This window comes from Typopeltis vanoorti, chromosome 20 (assembly GCF_054136105.1).
Source record: "Typopeltis vanoorti isolate ZY-2024b chromosome 20, IOZ_Tvanoo_1.0, whole genome shotgun sequence".
In the NCBI taxonomy this organism is placed as follows: Eukaryota; Metazoa; Arthropoda; class Arachnida; order Uropygi; family Thelyphonidae; genus Typopeltis; species Typopeltis vanoorti.
Window position 1 is genome coordinate 88,706,295 of NC_143568.1, and position 15,049 is coordinate 88,721,343.

The 15,049-nt window shown below is 36.8% G+C and overlaps 1 protein-coding gene across 1 annotated transcript in view; it reads left to right on the forward strand.

The window, feature by feature from the left end:
- LOC150095635 (dynein axonemal heavy chain 8-like) overlaps positions 1-15,049 on the forward strand; it is a 2,108,518-nt gene that overhangs the window by 1,226,462 nt on the left and 867,007 nt on the right. The window contains exon 55 of the mRNA XM_090409931.1: positions 8,557-8,718. Within this exon, the coding sequence (XP_090266057.1) occupies positions 8,557-8,718 (162 nt within the window). The remainder of the gene's footprint in view (positions 1-8,556; positions 8,719-15,049) is intronic.

The window sequence follows — 15,049 nt, forward strand, 5'->3', positions numbered from 1 at the left end:
AAATGAAGTGACAAATATTAATAATGTAAAAAAAGATAGCAAAAATGTTCCAAAGAATGTGGAAGTAATTAGTGATAGTCAATGAAATATGAATGAGAGCATGAAACAAGTAGGTGAAAGTTGTGCTGGTAGACACGCTAACCAGTGGGTTCAAATCTTTCTGTGGGTATGGACGTTTGTGAAAATAATAGTGGTGATGGTGGTGGGCAGTATATGCCATTGGTGTGGATGATGCAGTTTACTGTAGTTAGTGGAATGAGTGGTGGAGACAGAGAGTTGTACATTAGGTGCCCTCCCTCAATGAGTCTTTAGACTCCCTGGAGATGTCATGTAATAATAATAATAAATATAATAATAATGTGGATGATGATGAGGTGACAATAAGGAATGAAATACCTTGTTTATGCAGTGTCATTCACAGAACAAAATGGGAGCTAGACAGATTGGGGAAAGATTTGTCATGTGTAACAGCATGAGAATGGAACGGCAGGAGAATGAAAGAAAAATGAATTGGGAAAGTATAGACTGGAAATAAGGAGACTCATTTCCAGACTTATTATATGGAGATTCGATGATAAAAGGTATAATTAATGAGAAAATGAAGAAACCATATTTCCAGGTGCGAATATTTAGGATGTTAGTCAATCTATTAGTTTGGAGAAGGAGGGAAGTGAAGGAGTTGATTGTTTTTGGAAGAAACAAATGATTTGAAAAGGGAGAAATGCGATGACAGAAGATATGAAAGTGTTGTTGAAAGAAGTGAAAATGAAGGATAAGGAAGTAAAGACTGAGAGTGAGTCTGTTGCTTTGGTATGATAGAAAAGAGCTGAGAATAAAGGCCATGATTGCTAATGGGTTAATGAGAAGATTGTGCAGGAGGAATGGTGTACAGTTTACAAATGTATGGAATGAATTGCTGGACAAAAGGATTTATATATGCCTGATGGATTACATTTTAATGGTTTTGGAGTTAAATATTTGGAGAAAGTGTTGTTTAGTGAGAGTTTGAGAGTGCAAAATCCAGGGAAGTGAGAGATATTAGGGTGGATGCCATCAAGAATGTGTGTGGCTGCTCATGGGATAAATGAGTGTAGATGCAGAAATGATTATGCAATACTGAATGCAACATCGCAGATTTCAGATTCAAATGATCTCTTTTCCCACAAAAGAACCTTCACCCACCAGTTTTCAGTCTGATGTTCTTTGGCACTATAAGAGTTCCAAATGGAATGACTTCCTTGACTTCTATTCCTCTTTCTCATGGTCTGACAACTGCTTCAGTTCTTCTGATCCAAACATCTGCTGAGAGTGTATAACAAAAATCATCCTCACAGGAATAAAGGCTTTCATCCCTTATTTCTCTCCAAATTCTCAGACATCAAAACCTCAAAATCATTTGCAAATGCAGTAAAATAAAAACCTCTGAATACCACAAATGTCTCAAGAACAAAACTTCAGCTACTCATACTGTAGCTCACAACAGCTGTAAAAGAATCATCACCAAATTCAAATCATACAAATATTAAGTGGATATTAAATTCAGCATTATTTCATAGCCGAATACAGAAACTATAAAAATTTTGTGTGGAATTTGATCAGAGAGCTTACGAGAATACACTCACTGACATTTACAAGTTGCCTTAGCCAGACCTAATTGGGAGCATGGCTGCTAGTGTCCATATATTTGCCTCCTATTGGTCCATTTTGATAAGGTTTCACTGGCTTGACAGTTGTTTCGAACTTATTGGTTCTTCTTAAGAGACCAGGCAGAAACCTTAAGAGAGCAAAAAACCCTCTTGTATTACCAAGAAACTTGAAATGGCAGAGAGGTGTAATTTTCGTAAATTTTGGCTCTTTATTTTAGTAAATACTTTATGCACCAACCGAGAGTTTGCTTACAAAAAATACACCTCTCTGACACTAAACTTGACTGACTTGTCTGTTTGCTTACTTAGGAAAAATGATTAAAACCTAGCTTTAAAATTGCTTGGTATCTTTAACATAATATATATCCAAGGTAAAAAACTTTCGACTGACATTGGAATGTTGGTTGTGAGGACATGCTGATGAAGGTAATCTACATAGTTTGGTTCATAATCACAACTGGAGAATAAGGAGGAGATATGAGTAAGATACTGTACCGAGCGCTGATAAGACCTCATCTCGACTACTGTGCCCAGATTTGGTCACCTCGGTTCCTTCTTGATGGAGAGGAGGTTGAGAGGATCCAGAGGCGAGTGACTAAGATGATAGCAGGTCTATGGAATGAACCATATGAGAACAGGTTGAAGATTTGTGGGTTGCAGAAACTAGTTGATAGGTGGAAAAGGGGAGATATGATTGAGACATTCAAATTGCTAAAAGGATTCTATAGGATTAATTCAGGTGATATTTTTGAGATCAGGACTGGTGGTGGGAGAACTAGGGGACACCCATGGAAGCTGGGCAAGAGCGTGGTTAGCAGGGGTGTTAGAGCTGGGTTCTTTACTTTTAGAGTGGTAAATGAGTGGAATAAGCTGCCAGAGTCTGTTGTGGGTGCTATGACAGTGAGTGAGTTCAAGGCAAGGTATGATAGATACTGTGAGAATGTTGAACAGCTGTGTGAACATGATGTTTAGGGCCTCCCTTGATGAGTCTAAGGACTCCTGGAGTAGCCCGTGGTGGTAATAATAATAATAATAATAATAATAATACACAAGTTGATGAGAGGTACTTAACAAACATTTTAATATCCTCTTCATTTTCTTCTGGTTTTTGGATAGAATAAAATGAAGGAAAGTACAGAGAGACCATTTCCATTTATTTTCTTAGCATAAAAAGAATTATTTCTTGCATAGACTAGGGGATTTCTGCAATGGTAAGAAGGACATTGACCAGAAGATGTATATATTTGAAAGTTACAATGTATAGAGTCTTGATCAGACCACATTCAACTACTGTGTACAGATCTGAAGCAATTTCAAGATGATAAGGAAACTTTAGAAAGATCAGGACTTTACAGTGTTGACTTATGAAGGTTGATTGATTGAAGAAATATAATATAAAAGTGACTTCATCGACCAGCTTTTATCTGAAGGTAAGTTATTCAGTGGATGTAGCTGAGATTTTCTTCTTGCAATCTCATGTTTTTCCATCCTACATAACATATAAATCATCTAGAGAGCATTTTCCAATTTACAGATATACTATAATTTCCCCTTGATGTAGGAAGTAAAATAATGGCTCATTAAATGTCTGTAACTGATAACATTGGAAAGACTATAAAAGTGACTTCATCGACCAGCTTTTATCTGAAGGTAAGTTATTCAGTGGATGTAGCTGAGATTTTCTTCTTGCAATCTCATGTTTTTCCATCCTACATAACATATAAATCATCTAGAGAGCATTTTCCAATTTACAGATATACTATAATTTCCCCTTGATGTAGGAAGTAAAATAATGGCTCATTAAATGTCTGTAACTGATAACATTGGAAAGACAAATAATACATCCTTGGATCAAAAAGACGAACAAGAAGTAGAAGAAATATTCAGGCTACTGATGCATCTTCCAACAAATATGGGTGTGCTCGTTCACTCATTTTTGCAAGGTGCAACTCATTCACTCATTAGATCAGAAAATTGTCCTATTTAAAAAACAAGTTGTTCATCATATTTTTTACTTTCGTATGTGTATATTTAAATTTTATTCAGTTTTCTTTTATTTTTGATAGCAAGTTTATTTGCATGAGAGGCAACACATATGTATGTCCTCGTTCAGTTTAATCCTTTATCCAACTGTGAGCAAACAAAGTTTGCACCTGAAAATATCTTCAGGACTGGGGTAAGGTAGTACAACACCGGCCAACTCGTAGCAAAGGTGGACCAAGCTAACATCACTCCTATCTCAGTATCTCCCATAATGTGATAGAAGTGATGTTAGCTTGGACCACCTTTGCTACGAGTTGGCCGGTGTTGTACTACCTTACCCCAGTCCTGAAGATATTTTCAGGTGCAAACTTTGTTTGCACACACTTGGATAAAGGATTAAACTAAATTTATTATAGTCTAACCAAGTGAAAAATAAACTTTCAATGTCCTCATTCCCCTTGACTAATCCTCAGCTAATTGGCTAAATATACATTCCAGTCTTTTTGTCTGCCATCGCTGTTCCTTAGGTTGGATTGTCTGTATAAAGGATGAAATATCTATATTAGCTAGGCAGAACTTATAGTTGAAATACTCCATAACTCTGAAGTAATTTCATTTATTCCATCAAAAAAAATTGAACATGGATTTTTTTCAGCCAAAAGACAAATGACTAATCCATTCATCAGGACTGCAGAGTTGTTGAGTCAACAACAATTTGCCCCATCGAAACTAATAATTATCAAATAGCTTTTAATTTTTCAGGAAATGACAACATATACTAGAATATTACTTATAAAAATTTCAATTAATACTTTCCTATATTTCAGCAATGTTACATCGTCATCATCAGGGATCACAAAAAACTGATATGTGCATGCAGGCACTGACACTGAGCAAAAAACCTTGTTGTAATTTTGTTTATATACCACATTGCTAAACTTAATTTTTATGCATGCATATTGTATAACAATTCCTTCTTTGCCTATTTATTTACTACAAATAACATTTGTTGTAATTTGTTGTAATTTTATCCATCTGTAGATAATGCATTCCTTCTTGGTTTTGTATATGCATTTTGTTTATTAACTTGTATTGTTGATGATTTACATACTGCTGTACTTTTCACCTTGTGTGTTGCTGTGCCCCCTGCAATAATTCTGTTTATTGCTTTGTTGTTTTTGTGCAAAACAGGGGCAGCTCGTGCATGGGCACTGCCCCAATTTTTCTCGATATATAAATATATTTATTAATTTATTTATATTTGCTTTTAATATTTAATTTTATCATCAACAATTCCATACAATTCTCTTATTTTGTATAAAAAATAATAAAAATCCATGTTGTAGCACTAAGGAGGGCAAAGGATGCTAGCAGCACTGTTTTTACCACAGTGTCCTATTGCAAGCATATGCATGTCATAATGAGATGCTAGCTATTAACGTAATGCGGCACTGTCCGTCGCGCAGCTCTGCTGTTGATTATATGCGGTTTGCACCAGTAGTAGAGTGTTCGTAGTTCGTTTGCTCTGTCTCTTTAAATATTTGGACATTACAATTAAAGTCATTTGTTATAGTTTTTATTTTAGAACATTATTGGGGTTATGATAATGGATTTTATTTTTAAGTAATTTTGAATTACACCAAACTGTATAATTTTATGTATAATAAACAATATTTTTTTATGTTTAATTTTTTTAAAATTTTTAACATAATTTTGATATTTTATCCAAACACATGTACACTGTACTTACACTATGTATGTGTATTTCAAAAGTTGCAGCACCCCCACGATTTCAAGCCACTAACTGCCACTGGTACCAAATAAACTCTAAACCAACCAACCAACCATGCACCTTAAGGGAATGTTCCAGGAAATTAGCAGTAGCATTGGCATGCCTGTTTAATAAAACTCTTGTAACAGCACAGGTTTCAAGGGAGTGGAAGGAGGGTAAAATTGCTCCACTGTATAAAGGTGGTGATAAGGCTGTGGCTTCAAATTATAGGCCGATCTGTATATTTGGAGTTGTGCTGAAGGTACTGGAGAGATTGGTGAGAGGTAGAATACAGAAATGGGTTGATAACAGCAGTATTCTCTGGTTATCAGCATGGGTTTGTTAAGTAGAGATCATGTTTTACTAACTTACTTATGTACTATAACAAGGTGACAAATACCTTGGACAGAGGAGATGCTCATACAGTCGTGTACTTGGATTTTGCAAAGGCTTTTGATATACTGTCACATGACAAACTCTTCAATAAATTGAAACAGATGGGATTGGATAACAGGCTTCTGTGTTGGATCAGCGACTGGCTGTCATATAGGTATCAGAAAGTTGTATATGTGGGTGCAGTATCTCGAAAGAGAAAGGTCACCAGAGTGCAGTGCTGCAGGTGTCAGTTTTGGGGCCGTTGTTGTTCAATGTGTATGTTAATGATATTGGGATGGGTTCAGCTAGTGATATTCAGTGATATAATGATATTCAGCAGTTTGCAGATGATTCAAAACTTGGGAAAGCAATGCTGAGTCAAGCGGATGCTATGGTTTTACAATACGATATGAATTGATTGCATGAATAGACAAGTACGTGGAACAGTCAGTTCAATGTTGCAAAGTATAAGGTTTTGAGATTTGGTAAGCAATACTGAAATACAAACTATACACTTCGTGGATAAACTTTAAAGTAAGTAGAGGAGACGAGAGATACAAGAGTGATGGTGGACAAGGACTTGAAATTCAAGTGCCACATTGCACAAATTGTGAAGACGTCATATCAGATAATGGCAATCATACCAGGATCTTGACATGTAGAAATAGAGAGGTCGTGATACCATTGAATAAGGCCTTGATCAGGCCTCATATGGATTATTGCATACAGATTTGGTTGCTGGGATTTCTTGGTGACATGGATATGTTGGAAAAGGCCCAGAGTAGATTCACAAAGGTGGTCAGTGGTCTTTGGAATCTGGAGTACTAGGATAGATTGAGAGAATGTAAGTTGTAAAACGTTATGAACAAGAGGAAGAGATGGGAGGATAAGATTGAGACACATATAAACTAGTCAGGGGTTGTTATCAGGTTGACATGGAAGAGATTTTTCATAGAATGGGAAGGGGGGGACAAGACACCATCGCTAGAAACTGTATAAGATGGGTGTGAGCAGAGGAGTTAGTTCTTTACATGGGGAGTGGTTGGTGAGTGGAATGCATTGCCTGAGAGTGTTGTGAATGCAGACACATTGAATCAGTTTAAAGTCCTGTTGGATGAGCATTGGGTGAGATAGTGTGTATCCCCCCCCTCCCCCGATGAGTCTCTGACTCCATGGAGGTTAAATGCTAATAATAATAATAATTATAATAATAATATAATCTTGCAACCAGTTACAGACCATATAAGAAATTGGCATCTCTTATCTGCTCCACCAAAGACCAGCCACATCCCCTAGACATACTATGAGTATACAAGGTCCCTTGCAGTTTTATGTAAACTGTTTTGTTAAGGCCAAACAGGTAGTACAACCAATATCAGGATATCCAAACACAAGGACTGCATATGGGTCCACCAATACAGCCACTCAGGACTTGCTGACCATGCTTTGGACACCCAACATAGGATATTCTGGAAGAAGGCCACTCTCTTACACCACAGCAAATACAAGTATGAAAGACTATTCTTTGAATCTTCCTCAGCTTTAAAGAACTTTCCAATCCTCAACAAATTTGCTTGTATGAGACTGCCCCAAATCTGGGAAGCATACATTTTAAGAATGTCTGCCCAGTGGCCAAGACAATCCAATTTAACCCACTAGGGGACACTGATTAAGACTCGAGACCCAATTTCTGTAGCCTTTATTCAGCCTCATCTACTCTATGTTAATACAGTGTGCACATATTGTTTTTTGCGATTCCTGATGATGGCAATGTAACATTGCCGAAATATAAGAAAGTATTAAGTGAAGTTTTTATAATTAATATTCTAGTACATGTTGCTGAAAAATAAAAAGCTATGTATAACAAACGTATAAGCTTATCTACAAGAATTATCAAATAATGGACATTTTATCATAATTCACTCATTAGAAATTTATCAGAAAATTATCTTATTTAAAAATCAAGACGTTTATCATAGTTTTCTACTTTCTTACAGGGACTGCTTGTGCATAGGCACTGCGTATTGCAGACCCCCAATTTTTCTTGATATATAAATATATTTATTAATTTATTTATATTTGCTTGTAATATTTAATTTTATCATCAACAATCCTATACAATTTTCTTATTTTGTATAAAAAATAATAAAAATCCATCTTGTATCACTTAGGAGGGCAAAGGACGCTAGCAGCACTGTGTTTACCACAGTGTCATACCACCGTGCATGTGTTGCTACGTGTGCAACATATGCACATGTGTTGCTACGTGTGCAACGTGTGCACACATGTGTTGCTACGTGTGCAACATATGCACGTTATAGTGAGATGCGAGCTATTAATGTAATGCGGCACTGTCCTTCGCTCAGTTCCACTGTTGTTTACATGCAGTTTGATCCAGTAGTAGAGTGTTCGTAGTGCCTATCATATTTACTCTGTCTCTTTAAATATTTGGACATTACAATTAAAGGATTTAATTGTAATGTCCAAAAATTGTAAATCCATTCCTTTAATTACAATTAAAGGAATGGGTTTTATTTTTAAGTTATTTTGAATTATACCAAACTGTATAATTTTATTGATAATAAACAATATTTTTTCATGTTTAATTTTTTTTTTAAATTTTTACCATAATTTTGATATTTTATCCAAACACATATACACTGTACTTACAGTGTGTATGTATATTTCGAAAGTTGCAGCACCCCCACGATTTCAAGCCAGCAGCCCCCACTGCTTTCGTATTTGTGTATTTTAATTTTATTCAGTTTTCTTTGATTATAGGTCGCAAGTTTCTTTACTCGAGAAGACCTAGCTGAAATTGCAGACTCACTTATACCAGTTATGAAGAAAGAATCCAAAAAAGCAGCAACACGAGAGAATTTATGTGATTTCTTTATGACACGTGCACGTAATAATCTTCATGTAGTATTGTGCTTCTCACCTGTAAGTTTAAATACATTAATGGTAGATTTGCCAGTACATTGATATATATATATATATATGTTAAAGATACCAAGATTTTATACTTGGTTTTAATTGTTTTCCCAACTAAGCAAAACAAAGTTTTGCACGTGAAATATATTCACATCTGAGCTACTTGTATATAGAGGCTAATGATTTCAAATCACTTACCTTAGTATGTATCCCATAATGCAAAGCACATCCCCTATAATGCAATGCATAATGCGAAGGACCACTACCCAGACCATTTTTGACCATTATTGAGGTCTCATCAGCGGGAGCCAGACCCCACCAAGTGAAAAACTTTCAACAACTATCTATCTCTTTTGGGGGGGGGGGGGGCAAGGCTTTCATAACTCACTAAGAGCTGTAAGTTTAGCTGAAACTGACAGAATTGCATCAAAATCATAAACAGACTATTTTCTAAAAATTATTTCCTTATGTATTTTCCCATAAAAAAAGAACCATTTTCCTCCAGTATTATTTTTGATAACACTCAAATCCCCAGACAAGATGAAATTTCTCTTCTCAGAATTACCATGACATCAGGCCTCTCCTGGCATAAACACATCACAACCATTGCATCCTCAGCTTCCAAAAAACTAGGCTTTCTCTTTTGCTCAAGACGTTACTTCACTTCAAAACAGCTGTTAACCTTATACAAATCGCAAATCTTCCCAGCTATCTAATAATGTTCTCACATTTGGAGTAGAGCTCCTAAAAGCTTCCTCAAAATGCTTGACTCAATACAGGAGAGCATTAGACTGATAAATCATCCATCTCTTGCCGACTAACCCCCACCCCCCCCTACTTTCACATAGACGTTTAGTCTCTGCAATTCGTATATTCTATAAATATTTTCATGGAAAATGCTCATCTGAAACAACATCACAGCAACCTCCCAACACCCCTTCACAGTACACTTTGAAACCCACAGAACAAGTTTCTTTTCCTCCTCCTTCATCCCTGGTACTGCTGTACTGTGAAACAGTCCCCCCCCCCCCCCCACACCGAGGTATTTCCCCAACAAGAACCAATTTTTCATTGTGTCAGTTGCTTTCTCTGAAGCCTCAAAAAAAAAAAAAAAATCCTCCACTTATACTTTAGTAGAACGTTCTTTGGGACCATAGGCACAAATAAGTCTCATTGTCCAGTTCCCCATTTTGATATTTGCCCATATCCATTCTAGAAGACTAGTCTTGTATTTATTGTTGAATACTATGGTTACTCCTATTCCTTGATTGTCTTTGTCTGAATATAACATTTGCATTTATTGCTAAATGTGTTGGCAAAATCCAAAAAAATGACAGTGTATGAATTACTCTCATCCATTGTTGTAAAAGGGTACCAGATTACTAACACAAGGGCATTCTTTGATACATTCATACTGGCCTGCATAAATAACATTGCTATCATCTGCCCAACTGTGTATATGAGTTCTTACCAATTTCTTCAAAATCTTAACAACTACAGAAGAAATACAAATAGGCCTATACTTTGATTTTCTATTCAACTGCTATTCTATTCGACTAGTTATTACTAACACAATGTTTCAAAATAAAAATGTGCACAAATTCACATGGAGAGAAAAGGCAAGGAATAAGAAAAGTCTCATTGACTATGTTATTGTTAATAGTGATGTTTTCTCCCTGGTGCAAGACACTAGAGTGTACAGATTATTTGAAATTGGAAGTGATCACTATTTAGTCTTGAGCAGGATAAAACTGAATTTCATATTTTAAAGATACTAAGCAATTTTAAACCTGGTTTTACTCCATTTCCCAAGTAAGCAAACAGACTAAAAGTCAAGTTTGCGCCTGCAATTGATGCAAGTCTAACTGATCCCACAGGTAGTGCAGGACCAGGGCAACTCGTGGCAAAGGTGGAACAAGCTCCGATCACTAATCTTAATATTTACCCTTAATGCCAAAACACATCTCCAAGAAGGGGATGTATGATGTTTTGTATTAAAGGCAAGGGGCCACTACCCAGACCGGTTTCGACCTTTATTGAGGTCTCGTCAGTGGGAGCTAGGCTAGAAATAGAAATACCAAGATTTAGTAATACAGAGACCTCAATAAAGGTCGAAACCGGTCTGGGTAGTGGCCCCTTGCCTTTAATACAAAACATCATACATCCCCTTCTTGGAGATGTGTTTTGGCATTAAGGGTAAATATTAAGATTAGTGATCGGAGCTTGTTTCACCTTTGCCACGAGTTGCCCTGGTCCTGCACTACCTGTGGGATCAGTTAGACTTGCATCAATTGCAGGCGCAAACTTGACTTTTAGTCTGTTTGCTTACTTGGGAAATGGAGTAAAACCAGGTTTAAAATTGTTTGGTATCTTTAACATATTTATACCCAAGGTAAAAATACTTTCTGAATTTCATATTGAAAAGAAGAACATGTAAAAAATAATAAATTTAGTTTAATCCTTTATCCAAGTGTAAGCAAACAAAGTTTGCGCCTGAAATTATCTTCAGGACTGGGTTAAGGTAGTGCAACACCAGGCAAATCTGAGCAAAGGTGGACCAAGCTCATCACTCCTTGTCTCAGTATCTCCCATAATTCAAAGCACATCTCCTTGCAGACATGTATACTGCTATGCATTAAGGGAAGGGCCACTACCCAGATCGGTTTCAACCTTTATTGAGGTCTCGTCAGTTGCCTGGTTTTGCACTAACTTACCCCAGTCCTGAAGATAATTTCAGGTATAAACTTTGTATGATTACACTTGGATAAAGGATGAAACTAAATTTATTATAATCTAACCAAGTGAAAAATAAACTTCCAACATCTTAATCTAAATCCAGAGCAATTCAATAATAAGGTGGTACATCTGTTGGCAACTCCTATTGCTTCTACCTTAGTATCTCCACATTTTGGTCTACCTCCCACTGACGAGACCTCAATAAAGGTTGAAACCGGTCTGGGTAGTGGCCCTTCCCTTAATGCATAGGAGGATACATGTCCACAAGGAAATGTGCTTTGCATTATGGAAGATACTGAGACAAGGAGTGATGAGAGCTTGGTCCACCTTTGCTCGGAGTTGCCTGGTGTTGCAACTCTGAGCGAAGTTGCAACACCAGGTATATCTTGGGTAAGGTAGTTGGCTAACTACCTTACCCAAGATATTCTGGAGGCTGTTGAAGAAGCTGAGAAATGGATGAAAGCATGCTGTAAAAGGAATTAGAGATGATAAAGGTGACATGAAAACAGGAGAAAAAGATATCTTGAAGTATGGAGTAATTACTTCGAAAAATTGCTAAATCAAACAAGCAGCGATGACAGTACAGTGGTAAATAACACTGACCAGGCATGCAATCAGGAATACATATCCATACTTCAAGTAGAAAAAGCCATCAAAAGCCTGAAATGTGGAAAGGCAGCAGGAGTAGATGATATTCGACCAGAAATGCTCAAATATGGAAGTCTAAATGTCTTACATACTGAGTGTTCCTGATAAGATGTATGCAAGTGTACTTGAGAAGCAGTTGAAAAGGATTGTTGAAGAAAACCTTTATGAAGAACAAGCTGGATTCAGGCCAAATACAGACTGACAGGATCAAATTTTCACTTTACGACAAATAGTTGAAAATCATGGGAATATAACCAAAATCTGTATTTAAGTTTTGTAGATCTGGAAAAGACACATGACAAGGTGCCAAGAGAAAAGCTATTCAAAACACTACAGTTATATCGTGGCAACATGGCATTGTGTAAAACAATACTTTTTCTTCTTTATTTGAGTTGTAAGTCGGCAGTTAGAATTGAAGGAAGTACAAGAAGATGGTTTAATGTTAAATCTGCTGTCAGACAAGGATGTACATTATCCCCTCTGTTATTCATTATCTATATGGATCACATTATGAAGGAAAGGTATTAAATATGATATCAAAATTGGAGATGTTAATCTCAGCTCTTTGCTTTATCTAGATGATTTTATGCTTCTAAATAAATCTGCTACAAATCTGCAAGATTCCCTGACTAAATTGAATAACTGTTATAATATATATATAGTATGAAGGTCTGTAATAGCAAAGCAAATCTAATGAAAATAGGCAGAAGCATTGAAAATGTCAAGTGCATTGTGAATGGAGAACCTGTAGAACCAGTAAAGGGCTGAAGCACGCTGCGGTGGATTTGAGCTGTTGTTAAAAAAAGTGTTTTTTTAAAAGGTTTATAAGGTGATTTCCTTTGTGAATTGTGCTCCATTTTTTTTCTCAGTAACACAAGTGTTGTTTAGAGGTTCTGCTTTATTATTATTATTATTATTATTATTATTCAAGCCTCCATGGAGTCAAAAGACTCATCGCGGGAAGGCCTTCCTGAGAACATAAAATCTATCAAGACTCATCGAGGGAAGGTCCCCCCCCTAAGAAACACAAAGTCTATCATACCACTCTTTAAACTCATTGACCGTTCTCGCTCCCCCCACTCCATCAGGCAGTGCATTCCACGGTTCAACCACCCTCCACGCAAAGAAACCACTCCTCATCCTCTTGCTCACAGTTTCCTTTCGTAACTTCCAGGGATGGAGGAGGAGAGAATGGAAACAGTAGGAGAGAGGAATGGTGAGAGGTGTAATATATAGTGACTCAATGATCCGTGGTGTGCAAGATAGAATGCATGAAGATTGTTTGCCTAGAGGAACAATAGAGAATGATGTGGCTATGGCAATTGAGAGGGATGAAAGGATCGATGAGATGATTGTGATGGTGGCATCACAATCATCTCATCAATTGAATGACTTGAGAGGCGATGTAAATCGGGCGGCGAGAGATCTGAGATTCTTGCTTGAAGTTGTGCAAAATACAACGCATAGAGGGAAGATTGTGCGTGCGTGCGTGCGTGTGTGTGTGTGTTGCACAGGTATGATAGTGATGAGCTGAGCAGAAAAGCAGCAATATAGAATCACATAATAGCCAGAATGTGTGGGAAGAGAAGATTGGAATACATGGATGCTCGGAGAGCATTTGAGCATTTGAAGACAGAAGGGAACTGTATGCTAGATACTTCTTGCATTTAAATGAGGAAGGATGAAGGCATCTGGAAAGACTGGTTTTCTGAATGAGTCAGTGTGTCAATGCAGGGAAACTAGAATTCCTAGGGTGGATGGTAGCAGGGATGGCCTTTTGTGGGAATGGGTGCTTGGGGGAAGGTGGACGATGTCAGGAAACTTTCAGCCCAGGAGTATCCGAAATAAAGGAAATGAAATGGTGGCGCTGATGTCATCAACCTGGCCAAAGATTATTGGGATCTCTGAGACATGGTTGATGGAGGATGATATAATAACTGGAATTGAAGTGGCAGAGTACAGCATTTTTCGGTAGGATGGGAAAGGAAAACATGGTGGTGGAGTACTGCTTATGATAAGTGATGACTTATATCCTCTTAGAGTAGAGGCTTTGAAAAGCAGTGGCACAAATGATGTTGAAAGCATATGGTGTGAAGTAGAAGTGGCCAAGACAGGATAGTTAGTGGGTGTCACTATAAATCATAGAGCACAGAGGGTGGGGAGAAGGAGATGTTTAGGCAATTGAGCTTGTCAAGTGCAAGAAGAATGATTGTTATGGGAGATTTTAACTACAGCAGTATAAGGTGGGTAGAGGAAAATGCAAGTAGTAAGAAGGGGATAGAATTTCTGGAATTCTTGAGGGACAAATGTCTTCGGCAGCATGTGATGGAGAGAAAACAAGAGGTTCAAGAGTTTTGGATTTGGTCATGGCATCAGAAGAGCTGATAATGAGTGAGATGACATCTCTCACATCAGTTGGAGAGAGAGTGACCCTGTTGGATTCTGAATGAAGAGAAATTTAAATTATTAATACTCTCCTCAGAATCCAACATAATCCACCATGGCAAAGGCTACATTTGTAAATATTATTTAATGTAAACAACTTATTTTACAATTTAATATTCATATAACTACTTTAATTTTGTCTAATATCTAATTATTTAATCAAAGATATATAATAATAGTATTAGACTCTGTATTTAAATATTATTAAGTTTATTTTAATTATTGCTATGTTAATATTATAAGAATTTGTATTTGATAATTTAACTGAGCATTATTTGAAATGTAAATATTCTCTATTTATTCCTGTTGGTAGAAGTTTAGCATTATGCAATACCTCAATTTTATTATGTTTTGTTTGTTGTCATGGAAACATATGTTAGATAGCTTGCACGTTTTGGAACACTACGTGATGAGAAGGTTTATTGAAAACAGTTTTAGAAAGAAATCACGTGAACAATTTAGGCGGGAAGAACGGATATAAAAGTGAGGAACGCTGGAGAAAAGGAAGCAT